The 20,413-nt window shown below is 32.5% G+C and overlaps 1 protein-coding gene across 2 annotated transcripts in view; it reads left to right on the top strand.

Annotated features, from left to right (window-relative positions):
* The window catches only part of CCDC73 (coiled-coil domain containing 73), a 122,095-nt gene that overhangs the window by 78,675 nt on the left and 23,007 nt on the right, over window positions 1–20,413 (top strand). For both annotated transcript variants that reach the window (XM_031943119.1, XM_031943120.1), the window contains exons 10-13: window positions 8,868–8,996; window positions 9,930–9,989; window positions 13,212–13,316; window positions 20,158–20,268. In XM_031943119.1, coding sequence (XP_031798979.1) covers window positions 8,868–8,996; window positions 9,930–9,989; window positions 13,212–13,316; window positions 20,158–20,268 — 405 coding nt within the window. The remainder of the gene's footprint in view (window positions 1–8,867; window positions 8,997–9,929; window positions 9,990–13,211; window positions 13,317–20,157; window positions 20,269–20,413) is intronic.

Genomic DNA, 20,413 nt, shown 5'->3' with positions numbered 1-20,413 from the left:
TCCAGAACCAAACTTACTCTCTTTGCTGGAAAGATCCCTTCCCTCTGACAGTCTGTTAATGTCAAGGGCATCACCATCTTCCTCATCACTCAGGATCACCTTTGAATCTTCACCCTCACTCATATAGAAAATCTGTTGCTAAATCTTTCCATTTCTCCTTCTACAATTTCTCTAATATACGCCCCTTCTTCTCTATTTATCTAGTCATCATTCTAGTTTTAGTACCGTTTATCTGGACTATTGTAATAGCCTGCTGACTCGTTTCCCTGCCTCAAGTCTTTCTCTAGTCTAGTTTATCTTCCCCATAACAGCCAAAATGATTTTCCTAAAGTTTAGGAATGATCATATCACCCTTCTTTTCCCTCACTTAGTAAGCTGAAGTGGCTCCTTATTGTATCTAGATCAAAATAAAAATTCCTTTATTTGGCATTTAAAGGTCCCCATAGTTTGACCTCTTGTTATTTTTTCCCAATTATTTTCCCTCCATGTACCATGTGATCCAGCTGTTCTTTGACCATTTATCAATTGGGGAATGGCTCTTATTCTTATAAATTTGAAAACAATTCTTCATATATTCTGGAAATAAAAACCTTTTAAAGAAACTTGCTACAATCTCCCTTCTCCCATTAACTGTTTTCTTTTTAATTTAATCAGCATTGTTCTTGTTTATACAAATTTCAATCTAAGACAATCAAAATTGTCCATTATGTAATATTTTCTGTTTATAACTCTTCCTTTATCCATAGATTTTAATGGAAATTTCTTTCTTGTTTTTCTAACTACTTTATGATGTGACCTTTTATATTTAAAATGTATCCATTTGGAACTAATTCTGATATATGGTATAAAGTGCTGGTCTAAATAATCTTCTTGAGTTCTTTTGCTTTGGTATATTATATACTTACTGTGTTTCACTGATTCATCTTTCTATTTTTAAACTAGTATCTTCTCACTTTTTTTTTATTATTTCTCTTGAGATGTTCAATCTTTAGTTTGGTCTAATTTTGTTAAAAAAATTTTTGTTAAAATATTTTTTGCTCAATGAATGAATACTTTGGTAGTTTGATTAGTGTGGCATTGAATAAATACATTAAGAAGTTTTGTCCTTTTTATTATATTGACTCTACTCATATGTAACTTATTTCTTCAGATTTTCTTTTATTTTTGTAAAGTTCTTTATGATGATCTTCACAGAGTTTCTGTATATATTTTGGTGGTTAGATTCTCAAACATTTTACACATTCTGTAATTATTTTAAAATTTCTCTTTCTAGCTCTTCCTATTAGGTTTTGTTGGTAACATGTAGAAATGCTGATAATTTATGTAGATTTATTTTATATCCTGCAACTTTGAAATTCTTAATTGTTGCAATTAATTTTTAAATTGACTGTTTAGGATTTCCTAAGTAAACCATCATGTCATTCATAAAAAGGGATAGCTTTGTTTTTCCCTTTCCCTATTTTTATTCCTTTCTTTTTTTCTAATTTTGTTGCTGTAGCTGGCATTTCCATTAGTACATCAAATAGTAGTAGTTTTAATAGATGTTCTTGTTTCACCCTTGATTCTATAGAAAAAACTTTTACTTTATTTGCATGACATAAAATGCTGATTCTTTGCTTTAGATAGACTGATAGAAAAAATTTGATGTCAATATAATTATATGATTTTGTTCTTGTAATTAATTTGCTCTATTATCTTTATAGTTTTCCTTATATTTAACCAATCTTGCATTTATGACATAAACCTGACTTGGTTTTAGTGTATTTTTGTGCTATGTTGCTGTAGCTTTTTTGCTAATGTCTTATTTAAATTTTTTGCATCTAATATTCATTAGGAATATTGGCCTATAGATTTTTTTTTCCATTTTGATTCTTCCTGGTTTAAGTAATAATATTATATTTGTATTATAGAAGGAATTTGGCGAGATCTTTTCTTATTTTTCAAACAGTTTGTATATTATTGGAATTAATTATTCATTGAATGTTTGATAGATATGCTTATAAATCTCTCTGGTCTCAGGACTTTTTTCCCTTGGGAGGTTATTTATGGCTTGTTGAATTTCTTCTGAAACTAAGTTATTTACATTTTTTACTTCTTGTTCTGTTAATGTGGGTATTTTACTTTTTGATAAATATTTACATATTTATTTTAATATTTTGGTTTTATTGAAATATAGTTGCACAAATAGTTTCTAATAAACTATTATTTTCTTTTTTTTTTTTTTGCTGAATTCTCCCTTTTAACATTTTTAATACTAATGATTTGGTGTTTCTTTTAAAAACCAAATTAGTTAATACTTTTTTTATTAGCTCCTAGATTTTTTACTTTGTTTTGTTATTATTTTCATTAGTTTTCAAAAATTTGATTCTAATTGTTTTCTTAAAGCCCAATTTATTGATCTTTTCTTTTATTGATGGAAATGTTTAGAAAGAGAAATTTTCTGTGAAGGATTTCTTCTGCTGCATCCTGAACTTTTGACATGTCATCTTATTATTCTTATTAACTTTAATGAAATTATTTATTATTTCTGTGATTTTTTTGACATACTAGTTCTTTAGAATTAAGTTATTTAGCTTCCAATCAATTTTTAATACTGTCTTCAATGGCTTTTTATTGAATTTTTGTTATTGTTGTTGCACCATGCTTAGTAAAGAATGTGTTTGATATTTATGATTTTTTGTATTTGTGAAGTTTTTATGCTCTAAACCAGGATTAAATTTTAATAGTGTCATGCACAGCTGAGAAAGAGGCATACTGCTTTTTATTTTCTTGCAATAATTGACAGAAATCTATTATAAAAATATTTCTAAAAGTCCACTCAGGTTCTTAACTTCATTCTAAAGTTAAGGATTTGAAAAGATACATTGAGGTCCCTAACTATTATTTTTTTTATTATCTAATTTGGATGTGAACTGACTATCTTCTCCTATCAGAAAGAAGTCCACCTGGCAGTTATCAGATATAACCAATTTCCATTCTATCTTGTTAGTATAGAGTAATTGTGAGAATAGAACTTCTTTATCCCTCAAACCTCTACTCATCTTTAAACAACCTTTGAAATATTGATTAGTATATCTTGAGATAGGTCTGGGATCTGATCTGCCAGGTGTATTCCATCTAGCATCTTGACCCTCCCTCTAGAGTTCAAACCTTTATACGTGGGAAACCCTGAGACTATATTTCCCTTTAAAAAGATCTGATTATGATTAAAATCTTTGCTAAGTTCTTTTCAGAACTAAGCCCACTATGAGGTAAGTCTCTCCCCTCATAGTGCCTTTCCTCTAATGGTGTCTTTCTCTTTAATAATTCTGGTTGGTCAATAGCATGCTTAGGCCTCATGGTATATTCCTTTAATAAATTCTTCCAAATTCTTTTCCTTTGTAACCCTATTGCATTCCCAACTCTATTTCATATTTGCCACCTCAGGTGCCTATTTTACCTCTTTATTTTGTCTGTAACTTCTTCCCTAAATAAATTTACTTTTTGCCAGAGAATGGCCATTGTGAATTTGTTACATGTTTATTTCAAGCGAGGTGTTTCTACCCTAATCCCATCAATTCTCTCTGTAACTTGTTTAATTTTTCCATTACATATTTACATATTGTCATTTGATGCATACATCTTAAATGTTGACATTAATTCATTGTCTATGGCACCTTTAAATATAATGTAGTTTCTCTGTTATTCTTTTAGTCTAGTTTCACTACTATTTTGAGATTATGATTCCCATTTCTGTTTTTGGGCAATAACCTAAATGATATTAGATTTTGTTTAATCTCCTTTTAACTCTATATTTGTTTTTATATATTTTTTCTGTTTCTTGTAGATAATGTTTTTGAATTCTCTTTTCTAATCTATTATTATTATCCTCTTCCATTTCATGTGTGAGTTCATCCCATTCACATTTGCATTTATGATAATTAATTGTGTTTTTTCTCTATCCTGATTTCTCATACTTTTTCCTCTCTTTTATCCACATCATGTCTTTTATATAAAAGAATGGAGATAGGAATGTGCTTAGCATTCATGCTTTGTGCAATCAGTTTCTACTTCTCTCATTAGCTTTTAAACTTCTTTTCACCGAACCTATTCTGAGGTTAGAATTTGTTTTACTTATAACTAATCCCTTTCTGAATCTATTACTTCTTATTTTCCCCTCTTCCATTCCTTCCTGCTTCTTTGTTTGAGTTTTATTTCTACAATGAACTCTGTGTGTGTGTGTGTGTGTGTGTGTGTGTTCGTTCTATGCTTTTTTGGCCAAATCAGATAAAGATGAAAGTGATAATTCAATTAATGCCTGATTTTTCCTACCCCTTTGTCTTTTATATAGATTTTTATTTACATAGATGTGAGATAATAAGTTCCTCCACTCTTCCATCCCTTTCCTCCCTCTTTATCCCCATATTATAACCTTCCCTTTCATTTATTCTTTTAAGATCATTAAGATTACAAAACCACTCCCAGGTCTTATGTAAGATTTGCCTCCTTTTATTACCTTTGAAGACTTTAGGGACTCTTGTTCTCAATTGACACTTATATTATCTTTCTCATTAGAATGTGAAAATTTTATCCTTTTATAGTCTATCCTGATTCCTTACTTATATTTATCTGTTGATATTTCTCTTGATGCCTGTGTTTATATTTCAGAATTTCTACTCAGCTCTGATCTTTTCATCAGGAAGGCTTGCTTGTAAGTCCTCTGTTTCATTAAAGAGACATGTTTTTTTTTTTTTTTCCTGAGGTAGAATTATACTTAGTTTTGCTGGAAAAATTATTCCTGGTTGTAAGCCTACTTTTTCTTTTGCCTTTTAGAGTCCCATATTGCATGTTCTTTGCTTTTTTCTTTGTTTACTGCTAAATTTTGTGTGATCCCTAATTTTATTTGCTTGGTAATTGAAGTCTTTCCTTTTATGGGAGTCTTTTTATTTGTTCATTGTTTATTTATTTTTTGTTTGTTTATTTTGATTCTTCCAGGTTTACTTCTTAAATTGGGACATTGTGTTAAGCCAGGAACTGAAAACTTTTGGAGAGGATTTTGTAGCCATGTGTTTTCTTGATATGTATTTTCTAGTGTTCCGACTCTTTGTTCTTTTATCATTTACTGCCGTGTTCTTGAAGGATCCTGGGGCATCTCAGGGCAGAAAGCTTCAAACTTTTAGAAGGCCCTAAATGATCACATTCAGGATCCTGGATTTCCTAGGTTCTACATTTCAGTTTGAGCTTACCTTGTTCTGAACCTCAGAGAGTGAATTTGGGTATCTTCTCTGAGGTCAGAGTGACAGGCCTCCAGACCTGCCTTTGTTCCACAGATCTTGTCTTTATCACTGTCCTGTGGGCTGAATTCATGATCTCTGACTGGAGAAAAATGATCCTCTTTATGTTATCTTTAGATTTCCTGATCATTGTTTATTCTGTCATTCTTCTTAGAATTTATGTTATAATGACTTGCATGAATGCACTTATTTTACCTGTGTCATAATGCTTACTGCCTTAAGGAAGAGGAGAAGGATGGAGTGAGAGAAAGGACTTAGAACCCCCCATTTTTTTTTAAAGAATATTTAAATTGTCTTTACATGTGGTTGGGGAAAAATTGTTAAAAAAACAACAAAAAAAGATCTTCATTGGTGTGGGTATGGGATAGAACAAGGCTTTACTATTTCTTCTCATTTTTTCATCTTTGTGATGATTGCACTACTAAGATATTGCTTAATTTTTCTCATCTCTTTTAAGAGAATTTTTAAAAAAGTATACATTCTCCAAAATGTTGATTTAGCTTCTTAAGTATGCAGCATGAATTAGTAACACTTTGCTTTCAACATATCTCATACTTATGTTGCCATTTTTGGCCAGTAAAATTTATTTTATATTAATACGTGTTTTATCTTTATCCAAGTTTCAAAAGTCATCATGTATCTTTGTATTTGTATACTCAGAGCTAGCACAGTGCCTAGCACGTAATAATCACTAAATAAGTAACTTATCCCTCAGAAGGCACACTACTGTTGAAAAAAATAGCAAAGTTTAAACTATGCAACAGAAAATTATATTATATAATTATGTGAACCTAAATGTTACTTATTAATGCAACCAGCATTTTGCCTTACTGCATGCTGAATTTAGTTATGGTGCTATTGTATATTTCTGTAAGATACCTTTCAACTTAGCACTTGTGGGGAAAAAAATACTATTTGTGTATTTCTGTCTACTCTTTTTGAAAATGATCTGCATACCCATAATCTTTGAACTTTTCAGTGACAAGCTATTTCAAAATTAACAACTTTTTTCCTGCATGAGATCCAAGCTATATTGTTATTAAGTCCTATGCTAGGAAATATGCTAAGTTTCTGGTGATTATCACTTTTGATAGAAGTCTCTTTCCATGCTACACAGCATTAGTAGTATTGTAAAGATAATCAACCAAGAAAGATTTAATTACTCTGATTAATACAATGATCCACCATGATTTCAAAGGATTCATGATGTAAAATGCTATCCACTTCCATGTAAAGAACTGATAGACTCAGATTGCATATTGGATCATATTTTCCTCCTTTTTTTTCCCCTTCTTTGCCCCTAGAACATAATATAAAATACCTTTTGTATAACTTTATATGTATAATGGATATCATATTTCATGCCTTTCCAGTGAGTGGAGGGAGAAATGAAAGGAAGGAGAAGTAATAAATAAAATTAAAATAAATATATATTAAAATTTTAAAAATTCTTCCTATGGCTTCCAAACTAGCAATGTGGAACACAAAAGGTTTGCCTGGGTCTACCTAAGCCAACACTTGATGCATACATATGGGGAGCAGTTGATTAACTCCTTAGAAACCTTTTTACACTTTTTGTTTTAGAAATCTCCAAAAAGTATCAAGGATCAAGCCAAATTGACCTTTCTTATCCTTCTATTTTGGGTTCTTCTCAAATCTTAATTATGATTGACTTAGTGATAATAGCATAATTCCTTAAAAACTGATGATAATAGAAAATCGTAGAAAATTTCTTAATTATTTTAGATTATATATATTTGGCCTGCTGGTGAGTACTTCTATCTTCTCTGGGTATATCAGTCACCCAGCATTTAATAAATGTTTGTTATGTGCCTTACATTCCACAAAGTGTTGGAGACACAAAGAATGCCAGAACAATTCCTTCCCTCAAGGAGCTCACATTCTGGTGAAAGAGAAAATGTACAAAAACTTTGCATACAAATTACCTACAGTGTAAATAGAAGGTAATATCCAAAGGAAAGCACCTGGAAAAGCCTCCTACAGAAAGTAGGATCTGAAGTTGAGTAAAGGAAGCCAGGGAAGCCAGGAGGCAGAGGTCAGAAGGGAAAGCATTCTAGGCATGGAGCACAGTCAGGCCAAATGTCTGGAGTTGAGAGGTTTGAGGAACACCAAGATGTCCAATGTTGCTGGATCATAGTAGAGAGGAAGAAATATAAGAATACTGGAGATGGAGGAAGGGATCAGGTTATAAAAAACTAAAAGCCAGAGAATTTGAGGGTCCATAACCATTCTTTATGAGATCCTGTATGTTCTCAAATTCTTTGTAAAGGCCCTTTAAGCTGGCAGTTGTCAATTAACAGCTTCAGCTGAATCTCTTCCAGCTGATATAATGCTCTCATTAATCTTTTCACATGCTTTTCTCCTGTCCTTTTGAATGATGAAATCACCCAGGAATTTAGGTTCAAGGGTGATTGATTTGCCCATGGTTGCCTAGCTGGTAAGTGGTGAAGGAAGGCCTTGATCCCAGCTTTTCTGAGACTAGTATATACAAAATGATTAGAACATCAAATAGAATATGATCAATGTTTCAGAGACTGGAAACAAACTCATATTAACATAATTAATCTGACAGATATGTGTGTGGTGGATTTGAGGAGGGAAAAAATAGAGAGACTCAGAAAATTATTGCATTAGGGCAGGTGAGAAAGCATAACTGCCTGAAGTAGGGCAGTAGTAAAGGTGGAAAAGGAGGGAACTTGGACAATAAATATTTTAGAGGTAAAATCAGTAAGTTGGCAACTATTGAATTGGGTAGGAAGAGAAAGGAGTCAAAGAAGATGTATTCATTTGGGCTAAATTAAATCATTTTCAGAGTTGTAATTAAAGTGCTCTTATTCAAATCAGCCTCAGATACTTACTAGTCACTGACCTTGAGCAGTTTACTTAAGCTCTGTCTTACTTTCTTTAACTGTAAAATAATACTATCCCCTAAGGTTGTTATGAGGATCAAATTGGAATGTTTGTAAAGTGCTTAGCACAAAAAAGTCATCCTATAAATGTTAGTTATTATTATTAACTACTCACCTTTGCTTGGCTCAAAAATTGTTGATCATTGATTCACTTAGAGACAAAATGGTATTACAACATAATCAACATCATGATAATTTATTAAAATATTTTTGGCATTCTAGGGATCTGCTGAATTTTTTTTAGGGAAAGAAAATGTGGGAGGAATGATTAAGGAATTTTACAAACATCATTCTTTATCTAAAATATGCTACCTATAGTCGGTCAGTTAGTCATATTCATGAGATCAGGATTGTGAGTTCAAACCTTGTATGTCCCATTTAAGCTTTTTGTCAGGCTCCATAGCCAGAAGCTGTATTCCAGTCCCCTAAAGGTGTTATAAACACATGCAATTTTGAAAAAGAGAATGAGTGAGAGACTGTAGATAGATCAGCACTATTAAGAAGACAACTCAAAGTGCACTGCCATATTGAGGGTGAGTTGAACATTATCTTCATATATGAAGAATATCCAAGTATTTTTCATGGATTTAGGGATTATCAACAAAAAGCTACAGAGATGTAATTGTACTGAATACACTGTTTAATATCATTTTCTTTTGTTAAGGAGCTGAAGAAAGTAACTACAGATTTGATAAAGTCCAAGGTCACAAGTCAGTATAGGGCAGAAGGAGAAGATATCAATCTTACAATAAAGGAACAACAATTTCAAGAATTACAAGAAAAGCTTCGAATGGTATTTAAGCAAAATAGTGTTCATAAAACAAAATTGTTTCAACATATGTAATAGAAATAATTACAGTTAAAATAATTTGGTTCTGTTTTACTCAGTATCTTAATATCTTTTTAGTTAACTTTTTAGTTAAAAAGTACTTTCTAATTCAGAAGATTTGGTCTTAAGGCCACTCTAAAAATTATTGAAGACTAGTGCCTTCCCCCCTTTTGTTTCTGTGATTTATTGTTATTGATATTTACTTCTTTGGAAATTAAGATGTCTTAGTATTATTATGAAAATACTTTTGACCTTTTAGGACCTTTGGGAGCCCCTGAGATCCTTGGACCATACTTTGAGAGCTAGTCTTCTAGACCAGGGCTTCTTAAACTTTTTCGCCCCAGAAATTTTTACATGACACATGTGACCCTGGGCACATAGGTACATAACATAGATATACAAATCAAACATTTGCTGGTAATAAGCCATAATTTCATGACCCCCTTATTCAATTACCTGACTCTATATGAATTTGTGACCCACAGTTTAAGAAGTTTTGCTCTCGACTAACAAAATTTGTTCATATAAACAATTTAGAAGCCATCAACAGGGTCACACATCTCAGATTCCTCCGGTGGTTCAGAGATGCTTTTGCATTTAGGAGGCCCTGCAGACTTTCATTATCAGTTGACATTTGCACTAGGCTATATGGCAGGAAGCCTTCTGGATTTCACTGGAGTCACCTCAGGGAAAGAAAAATTATGAGCAAGTGGTATATTAAAAGTATAACTTTTTCCAAATTATTGAGTAACCAATAAATCAAGTGAAAGTAAATGTTGTCAAATTTTAAGTTGAAGTAATAAAAGTTCCTATCTTGAAAATGTTAAATAAAAGGCTGTTTTTTCCTTATCATACGCCTTTAGTTGATAATCTTTGGAATAATTTAAATTTTTAAAGGAAATTGAAGTAAGAAAGAAGATTAGTGAAAAGGTTATCTGCCTTCAAGAAGAAAAACAGGTAAATAATATTTTCATATTTGAAATGTAATATCTGTGTCCTTTATTCTAGGAAAGTTTCCATTGGGTTCATTTAGATTTTTTGGTATAAAATGATGGGGCCAATTAATGAACAGTTTGAATGACTATTACGTATTTGTATTGTGCTAGGCACAATGGAGCACAGGGCAAAATATGTAGTATTTGACTTCAAGTAACTTGTTCTTTGGGTAAGACTTGCTTTATAAAATTAACATGATTTGAATGTTTGAGAGTTCATTTTTATAACAAACCTAACTGGAGAAAGCAAACCAAAAATATGTTTTTGAGCTTTGATTGTTACCTTGAATTTTGTGATGAGTATCTATTTCATTTACCCTCTTCAATTTTTTTTCTCCAGAATTATCAATGATTTCTTAATTTCAAAATCTATTGGCATTTTCTAGGAGCATTTTGTATCCCCCTAGCAGAATGTAATCTCTTTGAGGGCAGGAACTTTAAAATTTTTGTCTTTGTATCCCAAGAGGCTAGCCCAATGTCTTTCACATACATAGTAAGCACTTAGTAAATGTTTGTTGGATTCAATTGAATTTTTAAGTATATAAAATATTTGTGCAAGAAGATTGCACAAAATCTTTAAATTTTTTTCTTTTTTCCTTGATTTTGACTGATTTTCATGATCCATCTTTATAAAGTATTTCTTTATGAAATTAATAGATGAAACAGGAAGTCACATCACAAATAAGTCATGATTTACAGTGGACTTAGGAGATGGTCAGAGTCAAGATGTTGGAGTAAGAGGAAGAAATACAGCCCAGTTCTCCACCTATCTCTTCCACAAAGAAAATGCCACAGACTGAATTGTTATTGAGACAGATAAGAAAAAGTCTCGTCACTTTTCTGGACTGGCATGGCTTAGGGAGATGGGTTCTCAGACACTGTGGACAAAGTCTGATTAGGAGGGTCAAGATTGGGCACAATGAAGGAAACATGGGGTAGAAAGAAATCCCTGGGGATTCCTGGTAACTCTTTTATGCAGTACCCAGGCTGGGTCACAGATCCAGGCTGGAGAGGAGCAGTTGAGAGCATGGACACTAGCTATGAGGTCTGGTCCCATGAGCAGAGAAAGGGCTCAGTTCTAGATTCCAGCCCAGCATGGGACCTATAGTAAAATCAGCAGAGCAGAGGTCCTAGAAGGGGAGTCTGCAGTTTATAGCAGGTTAATAGTGGCTTAGTCTAGCAATAGTCCACTAAAATCAGCCATGGATAAGCCAAAATACACAAACTTTGGGAAGAGAGGCCTTGTTTTCTTTCATGTCATTGAAACCTATCAAACCACCTATTAGTAATTAATAATATAACTCAGTTTTCCTATTGTGTGGATTGCTTTAAACCCTCAAATATTATGGACCTTCATTATTAGTAATTTATGATAACTCAGTTTTCACTGAAGATTTATTGAAATATAATGTCTAGGATTTTTAAAAAATATTTTTAAGGAGTGTAACAATTCTTAAATTCAGTAGGTGGTTTTATTCAAGCTGGTGTGTCAACTTTTGCAGCCCTGCTAAAGAGTAGTGGCTAGTAATGAAAAAGATGCTGAATGAACATGTTAAGGATTAGGAATTTGTCTTTTTTGTTGTTAGTTCAAGAGGTTCTTTTTTTTTTTTTTTTTTTTTTAACTTTGGTGGGGTTCTTGGCATCTTAGACCTTGAAGATAGCAGAAGCTGCTTTATCTCTTTGCATAAATCTAATTTTGAACAAGTTTGAGAGGTTGTAGACATCAGAGAAAATATCTAGTCATGCATCAGATATGTGACCTGAACATTTTATTATTCACTTGGGTAAAACTGTAGGTGCTAATTAAATTTGTTGATGATATGGAACGCTCACTTTTGTCTTTGTATTCTCAGCAGATAGCGCAATGCCTGCAGACACTTAATAAATGTTTTTGATTTGAATAGTTAATTGGAAAGGATAATTGTATTGCATGCCAATTGGGATCCAAAAGTTTGACAAGTTAGAATGCTGGGTGGTGACTCTAATATTATGAAATTTGATAGCTATAAATCTGAGTATTATACTTGAGATGAAAATAAACTTCTCAATCAAAAGATGGGTGGGGTATAGTTACGTGGTCATTTATGTGAAAAATATCTTGGGGTTTTAGTGAAAGTTTTATATGAAATGACATTACAATATGATGGCCTTAAAATTAATATGATTTTAGGCTACATTATAAAAGATATCATGGCCAGGACTAGCAAAGTGTAGTCTTGCTGTACTTTAACCTAGTCATACCATACATAACCTAGTCAATTCCATTTTGGCCAGTACGTTTTAAGAAGAACATTGATAGGTAGGAAGGCATCCAGGGGAGGGCCTCCAAAATCTTGAGGACATGCCATATGAGAAAGTTGCAAAAGGCAAATTTAGATTTGATGTGAGGAAAAACTTTTTTTTTTTATAAGTAAAACTTACGTTTGTTATCCCAAAGTGGAATGTGGGTTTTTCCCTGCTCTACCCCAATTCTGATCACTTGTATATACTGAAGTAGAGATGCTTGTTCAGATACATATTGAATTGTTTGCTCTCTAGTCTCTTCTAATTTTGAAATTCTTGGGTTCTGTGAAATCTTTAGCGTATCCTTTTATCTTTAAGTTTAAACACTTTTCTTGGTATTTAAATCCTATTACAATTTGGTACTTACCATAATAATTTTTATAGTCTTATCTTTAATTATTCCTCTTCTTGGTACATCCTAAACTCCTACCAGACTGAAAACTCTGCCCACTTCTAGTTTGTTTTGTATTTTATGATTCCATGCCTTTGCCCATTTTTTTTTTTTTTTTTTTTTTACCACTTCTAGAATTCCCCCCCCCCCCCCCCCACCTTTTTTTTGGTCTGTTGAATTCCTACCCAACCTTTAAAGTCTAACATATTCCAATTCCATCATGAATCATTTTCTGAATTCCCCTACTGAAGCTCTAATGTATTTAATTATATTGTGTATTATAGCTATCTGTGTTAAGAGTTTTATCTGCCTACTAGAAAGTAAGTTCTTGTATCTACTTTGATTTATCTTGGTAAATGGAATGAGATGTTAGTTTATGCCTAGTTTTGCTAAACTGCTAAAAAAATTTTTTTTTAAAGAAACTAGAAATATTGTAATAACATTAAACTTTGATAACAAATCTATGCTGTTTATATTTTGTAATATTTATAACATATTTTTATTTAAAAGGGCATCATCAGTTCTTTTGAACATATTCAACAATTACTTCAGCGACAGACTCAAAATAATATCAGAATGGAGGCAGACTTAAAAGCACTGAAAGACAATAATCAGGTTAGATTTTTATTCATTATACTTCTTTGCAAAATGGTCCCTATATCCTGTTTATATTCAAACACACAATACAAGTTCAGGGGCCATTTTGAATTTTAATATGGGGAATTAGACATATTATTAGTGACTAAAGAGCAGATTCTATTTCATCATTTAGATCATTGACCCAAATTTTAAATAACAGGAGGCAGTATGATGTAGTAGAAAGAGTTCTGAAGTCAGAGCTGGAGGATGTTGAATTGAATCTGTTTTGCCCCTTCTGACCTATGTCACAAGGAACTTCAACTCTCTGGGCTAATCCTCATCTCCAGAAGGAAGCTTTTGCTCTAGATGCCTGCTAAAATCCTTTCTGCTTCTCAGTTTTTGATTCTGAGTCTAGATATAAATTGATTCCTGTAGCTGTTCAGTTGAAAAATCTTGGACCAATAACTTTTTTAGGAACATTTTTCTATCTGTTGTAACTCTTCATGATCACAGAATGTTCCAGGTAGTTTCCCTACTTTCTTTATGAATATAATGACTATTTTATCAGGACAGACACAGAAATAGACTAGAAATAGAATTTTCTGCTTCAGAAAGAGAATTTATTAAAAGGACAATTTGTGAACACTTAAGCAAGGAGAAGGCGCACCAAGATTCAGAATGTCTTTATGGAGAACAGATTGTCCTATCCTCAATGCCTATCCTTTTGTAATGGGGCTCCCCCTAACTGTCCATTAGAAGAGTTCTGGGAAAGTAACATATCTTAATTTCAGCAATGCCTTTACAAAGTTTCTCATCTTACTCTGTCTAGAGGACAATTGAAGTAACCTAGATTGGATTAGTTGAATTAGTAGAATTAGTCGAATTCATTGGTAATGAGTCAAATCCATGTGGTTTGATTAATGGATCAATTTCAACCTGGAAGTGGGAGTGATGATGGTGTGGGTGCTTTTTAATGGAGTATCCCTTAAAATTCTAGAAGGAATCTATCATCGATTTTATTCTATTCAAATTGCTTATCAGTGGCTTGAATGAAAGTATAGATAGTATTATTTTCCAAATTGGCAGATGGCCTTAACTATGAGGGATCCCTAAGATTCTTGATTCCAGAAGCGGGAGCCATAAACATCTGCCTAATTCAGAACTGTGAACTTCAATTAATAAAGTGAAATCTAATAAAAATAAATGTAAGTGCTATACTTGGGTTCAAAAAGTCAACTGCCTAAGTGTAGAATGGGCAATATTTTATGTAAAAAAGATCTAGAGATGTTAGCTGATTTTAAGCTTGATAAGAATTGTATATGAAATACTAGACTAAAAGATCTTAGTTGCCTTAATAGAAATATTATCCCACATAAGGAATGTGGTAATTCCTAGTCAAAGCACAGCTGATTTATTTTGTAACTCAGGTTAAAGTATAGAAGTTAGAAAGGAACAGATTTTGTTCAACATAATTAAAAACTTATTAATACAGCTATCTAAACCTCTCTCCTGATTTCCATTCTCTCAACCATTCTCTCAAGATGTCTAGTAATCATCTTAAGTTCATTATCTTTCCCCTTAAATCTTCTTTCTTTCCTATCCCTCTCACTACTGAGGGTAACACCACCCCTCCAGCTCCTCAGGCTTGCAACCTTGGAGTCATTTTTGACTCCTTACTATCTCTCACTCCCTAAATCCAATCTATTGCCAAGATCTGTTATTTTACTTTTGCACCATTTCTTCATTATGCCCTCTTTTGTCCTCTGACGCTATCCCCACCCTGGTGCAGGCCTTTATCAACTCACACCTGGACTATTGCTGAAGGATCTGCTTGCTTCACGTCTTCTCATCCCAATCCATTCTCCATTTGGCCACCAAAATAATTTCCCTAAAGCACAAGTCTGATCATATCATCCCACTCTTCAAAACTCCACTGGCTCCCAATGTTGCAGCATCAAATGCAAAATGCTCTTTTTTGCATGCAAACCCTTCATAATCTAGCCGCCTCCTACTTTTCTAGTCTTCTTTCCCTCTCTTTCATGTACTCTTTAATTCAGTAATACTTATTGCCTGGGTGTTCCACAAACAAAACATTCCATCTCTCACCTCGGGACATTTTCTTTGACCATCCCCTATGCCTAGAATTCTCTCTCTTCTCATCTGTTGACTGACTGATCGATATGGAATGATCTGCTTCAGATTTGTATTGTAAGTTTCCCATTACTCTATTTAAACAAAGGCTAGATGACCATTATAGAAAAACTGTAGGTGGCATTTCTACTTCAGTAGAGACTGTGGTAAATGATCTCTGAGAACTCGAATTCAAAGGTTCTAGGATTCATCTTTTCTAACTTGCTGATTTTCTAGCAGTTGAGGTCCCAGGTGGTGCATTGCCTTGTTCAGGGTCACACTGTAAGTTAGAGGCAGAGTCAGCATCACAGTGAAGTTCTGATGCTGTGATGATATATTCTCTTAGCCCTATTAGACCTGTCAATCCAGGATAACTTTTTTCTTTGATCAGTGATAGCCGGTGAAATTCATGTGATTCTTTGTCTATAGCCATAAATCTCTAAACTTTGTGCTGAGAAATTTTTATAATACTGTATTTTTATACAGGAGTAATTTGGCTCTTTTAGTTGATGGAAGGTGTGGCTCTAGAGTCGTATAAATGTGAATATCCCTGTCTTATATAAACCAAATACATCTTTTTTGGTCCAGCACTCCTCCATAAGCCTTGATAGGCTTGTGTAGTATGGGGCATAATAATATATTAATGTTAGAATGACACTGTGGATTGTGCTGTCATGTGTCTCAAGTGTTTTGCACAAAGGGAACTCTAATTCCACCTGTACTAAAAGGGGTCATTACTCTTGATAATAGCCTACTGTTTCCTGATGCTCTGGATTCATGCTGCCATCTATCTTGCTTTTTTAGCCATTCAGTTAAGTAGTGCTGAGACATAAATCCCCATGATGGATAAAATTTTACTCAAAACTGTTTTTAAATTATAGTTTATGTATAATTGTATGTGCTGTAGTTCTGATAGAAATACCATGTATGTCTATATGCATCTATAACTATAACTAATTGCAGTTTCCATAGTTAAATTTTTAAGTATAATTTTTCTTTAATAATATTTTACTTTTTTCCAGTTCTATGTAAAGATAATATTCAACATTCATCTTTGTAAGATTTTGCGTTCCAAATTGTTCCCATTCCCCAAGACAACAAGCAATCTGATATAGGTTATAGATACATAATCATTTTAAACATTTTCCATATTAGTCATGTTGTGAAAGAAAATTTGGAACAAAAGGTGAAATACATAAGAAAAAAAAAGCAATCCCCCCAAAAAAGACGAAAATAGTACGCTTCAATCCACACTTAGTCTTCAAGTTCTCTCTCTAGATGTGGATGGCATATTCTATCCTAAGCATATTAGAACTGTCTTAGATCTCACTGTATGCTGAGAAGAGCTAAGGCTATTACAATTGATCATCACACAATCTTGCTGTTATTGTGTATATTGTTCTCCTGGTTCTGCTTACTTCACTCAGCATCAGTTCATGTAAGTCTTTCCAGGCTTTTCTGAAATCAGCCTCCTCATCATTTTTAATAGAACAATAATATTCCATTACATTAATATACTACAACTTAGTCAGCCATTCCCTAATTGATGGGCATCTGCTCAGTTTCCAGTTCCTTGCCACTACAAAAAGGGCTGCTACAGATATTTGGATCCTTTTCCCTATTTTATGATCTCTTTGTAATACAGACTCAGGAGAGATACTGCTGGATGAAAGGATAAGCAGAGTTTTGTAACCCTTTGGGCAGAGTTCCAAATTGCTTTCCAGAATGGCTAGATCAGTTCACAACTCCACCAACAATGCAGTAGTATCCCGGTTTTCCCACATCCCCTCCAATATATATCATTATTTTTTCTAGACAATCTGAATGGTGTGATATGGTACTGGAAAATTGTTTTAGTTTGCATTTCTCTAATCAATGGTGATTTAGAGCATTTTAAAAATATGACTATATATGGGTTTAATTTCTTCAACTGAAAATTAACTGTTCATATCCTTTGACCACTTATCAATTAGGGAATGACTTGTATTCTTATAAATTTGACTCAATTTTCTATATAGTTTAGAAATGAAGACTCAAGTATAGTTTTCATTAAGATAATATGGTTATAGTTGCTGTTATGAAAACGTATGGTAGATGCTGGTATGAAAATTTATGTGAAACTTATGGTAGATTGTGTTCAGATCTTTATAACATGAAGTGCAAGCAAGGTTATTTTAAATTTTTTGTTTATTCAAGTGTAAGTAATCTTGAATAATTCAAAAAGATATGTTAAATTAAAATATTACATAAAGCTAAACTCTTTAAAAAGACATAATGTAATGACTTAACTACTTAATTAGAATATTTCCTTTATCAGCCTTTATTATTCCTTTATTATTACTGGTCTTTATTATGCTTTTATTATTTCTGAAGTTCATATGACTTAGTGATTATATAGCTGACAGTAACTGTGACCCATATATGTGTATATTTTATGTATGTATTTTAAAACATGTGTGTATATAAATATATATGTGTGTGTGTATGTGTATGGACAAGATAGAAAAAAGCAATCTGAGATTAATCATTGTTCCTCCCCAGTGTACCTGGGAATTTATATTTTGGTGTGTCAAAAAATAGAGTTTAATTTGCTTTTTTCCATCAGAACCAATTAGAATACTATAATACAAATAAATTAAGACAGTTATATACAAAGTTTTAAGTACTTTCACATTAATGATATCACTTGGGCTTTAAAATATTCCTGTGAGGTAAGTAGAGAAGTTATTGCATTACATAAATGAGAAAATTAAGAGGTTAAATGACTTGTCTATAATTATTGAACTATTTAGTTGCAAAGGTAGGTCTCAAATCTAGATGTACTGAATAAAAGCTCAGTGCTACATATAGTTCAGTGCTATCCCAAATAGGGGAGAAAGAAAACAACAAAAACCAAAAACAGTTCAAAGTATAGCACATGGTGAATTAATAGAATCAACACATCCAAAAGGCAGAAACTTGACTAGATAATCTCTTATATGGTGGCCTGCTGTTCTTCTTCTTCTTCTTTTTTTTTATTGCTAGGCAGTAACAATTTCTGAAATCAAGGTTGTTCTGTTTTTGTTTTACAAAGTGTTTATTTCTTGATGGTTTCAAATGCAATTTCTAGTTTACATTCTAAGTAACTGGTAGATTTATGGCAGACTTTACTTTTGCTATTTCCTTCCTATTTCCCATCTACTTATGTTTTCCATTCCCACAGTAGCAAGTATTACACCAGGATAATGATAGTAAGCCTAGAAATAATAATAGCCTAATCTGGTAATAGGGGCCCAGTGCCTAGAAGGTAGAAAAGAAGTTTTCAACTTATGCCTATCTTCATACTCATTTTCATTTGTATTATTATTTGAATTGAAATTAAATTTAAAATGGCACAAAGTATCATGTGGGTAATTTCCTATAACTTCTCTCTTATCTTACTTTTTGCCCAAGGAGGTGTCAGTGCTACCTCTGCCTTAAAAGTTTTTTGATATGACTCAAGACTTAACTGAATTTCATTGTGGGCAAGATGATTGCTCTGCCATTTATAAGCACTTTTGGATGTTTCTGTACGAAATCTTCTATGTGGTTGTTAGCTATTATTAAAACATCACACAGTCATGTACTATTGCTTAATTAAATGAGAGCTATGGTATATTCTCCCACATGTCCCTCCTATTTTCATATGTATAATGATGTACCCACTATCTTCAGAAGTGCAGTATATTGTCTGCATATTGTAAAGTAATTGTGAGGGTGTGATTATACACCTGTTAAAAACATTGTTAAATAGATCAAGAATTTTATCATTATTATTTATACCTAGAAATGAAGAATAAAAAACATTGTTGGATAAAAAGATGTATCGGATATTCTTTTGAAAAAGATGGAGTGAAAAGAAACTCAAGTATCCAGTTGTTCAGATTATTAGCTAATAAGGATTCATGGGGAGCCTAGAAAATATCCTTTAGAAGTACATTAAAAGACTACTTTATAGATCTAAAGAATTTCAAATCAGATTATTAGAGTCACTACCCTTTTGTCCTTATTTGACAAAAATGTATCACAGTTTCAACATTCCAAACATACCTGAAACATGGGAAGGAATTCTTGCTGCTAATTTATAGAAGCTAACTTTATCAATATGACAGTAGGGCAGACATCAAGGAGTCCTTACTAGTGTCAGTAGCACTGCTTTCATAGCTTCAAAAACCTTGATTGTATTATTTTACTTTTTAGTGCCTTTTTATAGGATTTTCTTTCATGAATCAAAATAAGTGAAATAAATATGATAAAAATTTTAGATTCCTATAAAACACCATTAAACAATTTGAAATTAAAATATTAAAATTATTCCAAAAGGTATTTTTTTTTTGTAATTTAAATATATAAGAAAAATGTTATGGGACAGTTTAAAATTTTAATTTTAGTACTGTTAGGTTGGATTATGCTACATTTCATATTTCCCAGCTCTGTACTTTATAATACTTTTTCAGCACATTAAAACTTATGCAGTGAAACTGAATAATGGCAATGTTTTTATACCCTTTTATAGCCATTTCTTTTCTATAACCTCCCCCTGTTTCCTGTTAGCTAAACTATAAGCAGCTTTCTGTTAATTTATGAAAATGATTGTTGAGATGGCACATTATCACTGCTCTGGATGGCCCTTTCAGCATGTTAGAAGCAAAGGTCCAAGCAACATAAAACACATCAAAATTCATTAATGTGGTATTGATTATTTTTTGGATAATTAATTTTATTGCAGACCCTTGAAAGAGATAATGAGCTGCAAAGGGAGAAGGTAAAAGAAAATGAAGAAAAGTTCTTTAATCTTCAAAATAAGCATGAGAAAGCACGAGGAACTTGGGAAAAACATGTAGGTTTATTAAATTAAGTATTACAATGCTAAACAGATTTGGAAATAGTTATAAACATTTGAAATAACTACTAACTACTTATATTGCAAAAATAAAGCAAGAACAAAATCAGATGCTTTGGTTGTTCTTGGACATCTTTTCTTT

Source organism: Sarcophilus harrisii, chromosome 6, assembly GCF_902635505.1.
Source record: "Sarcophilus harrisii chromosome 6, mSarHar1.11, whole genome shotgun sequence".
Taxonomy (NCBI): domain Eukaryota; kingdom Metazoa; phylum Chordata; class Mammalia; order Dasyuromorphia; family Dasyuridae; genus Sarcophilus; species Sarcophilus harrisii.
Note: the sequence above shows the minus strand (reverse complement) of the source record. Positions and strands in the feature narration are given on the sequence as shown.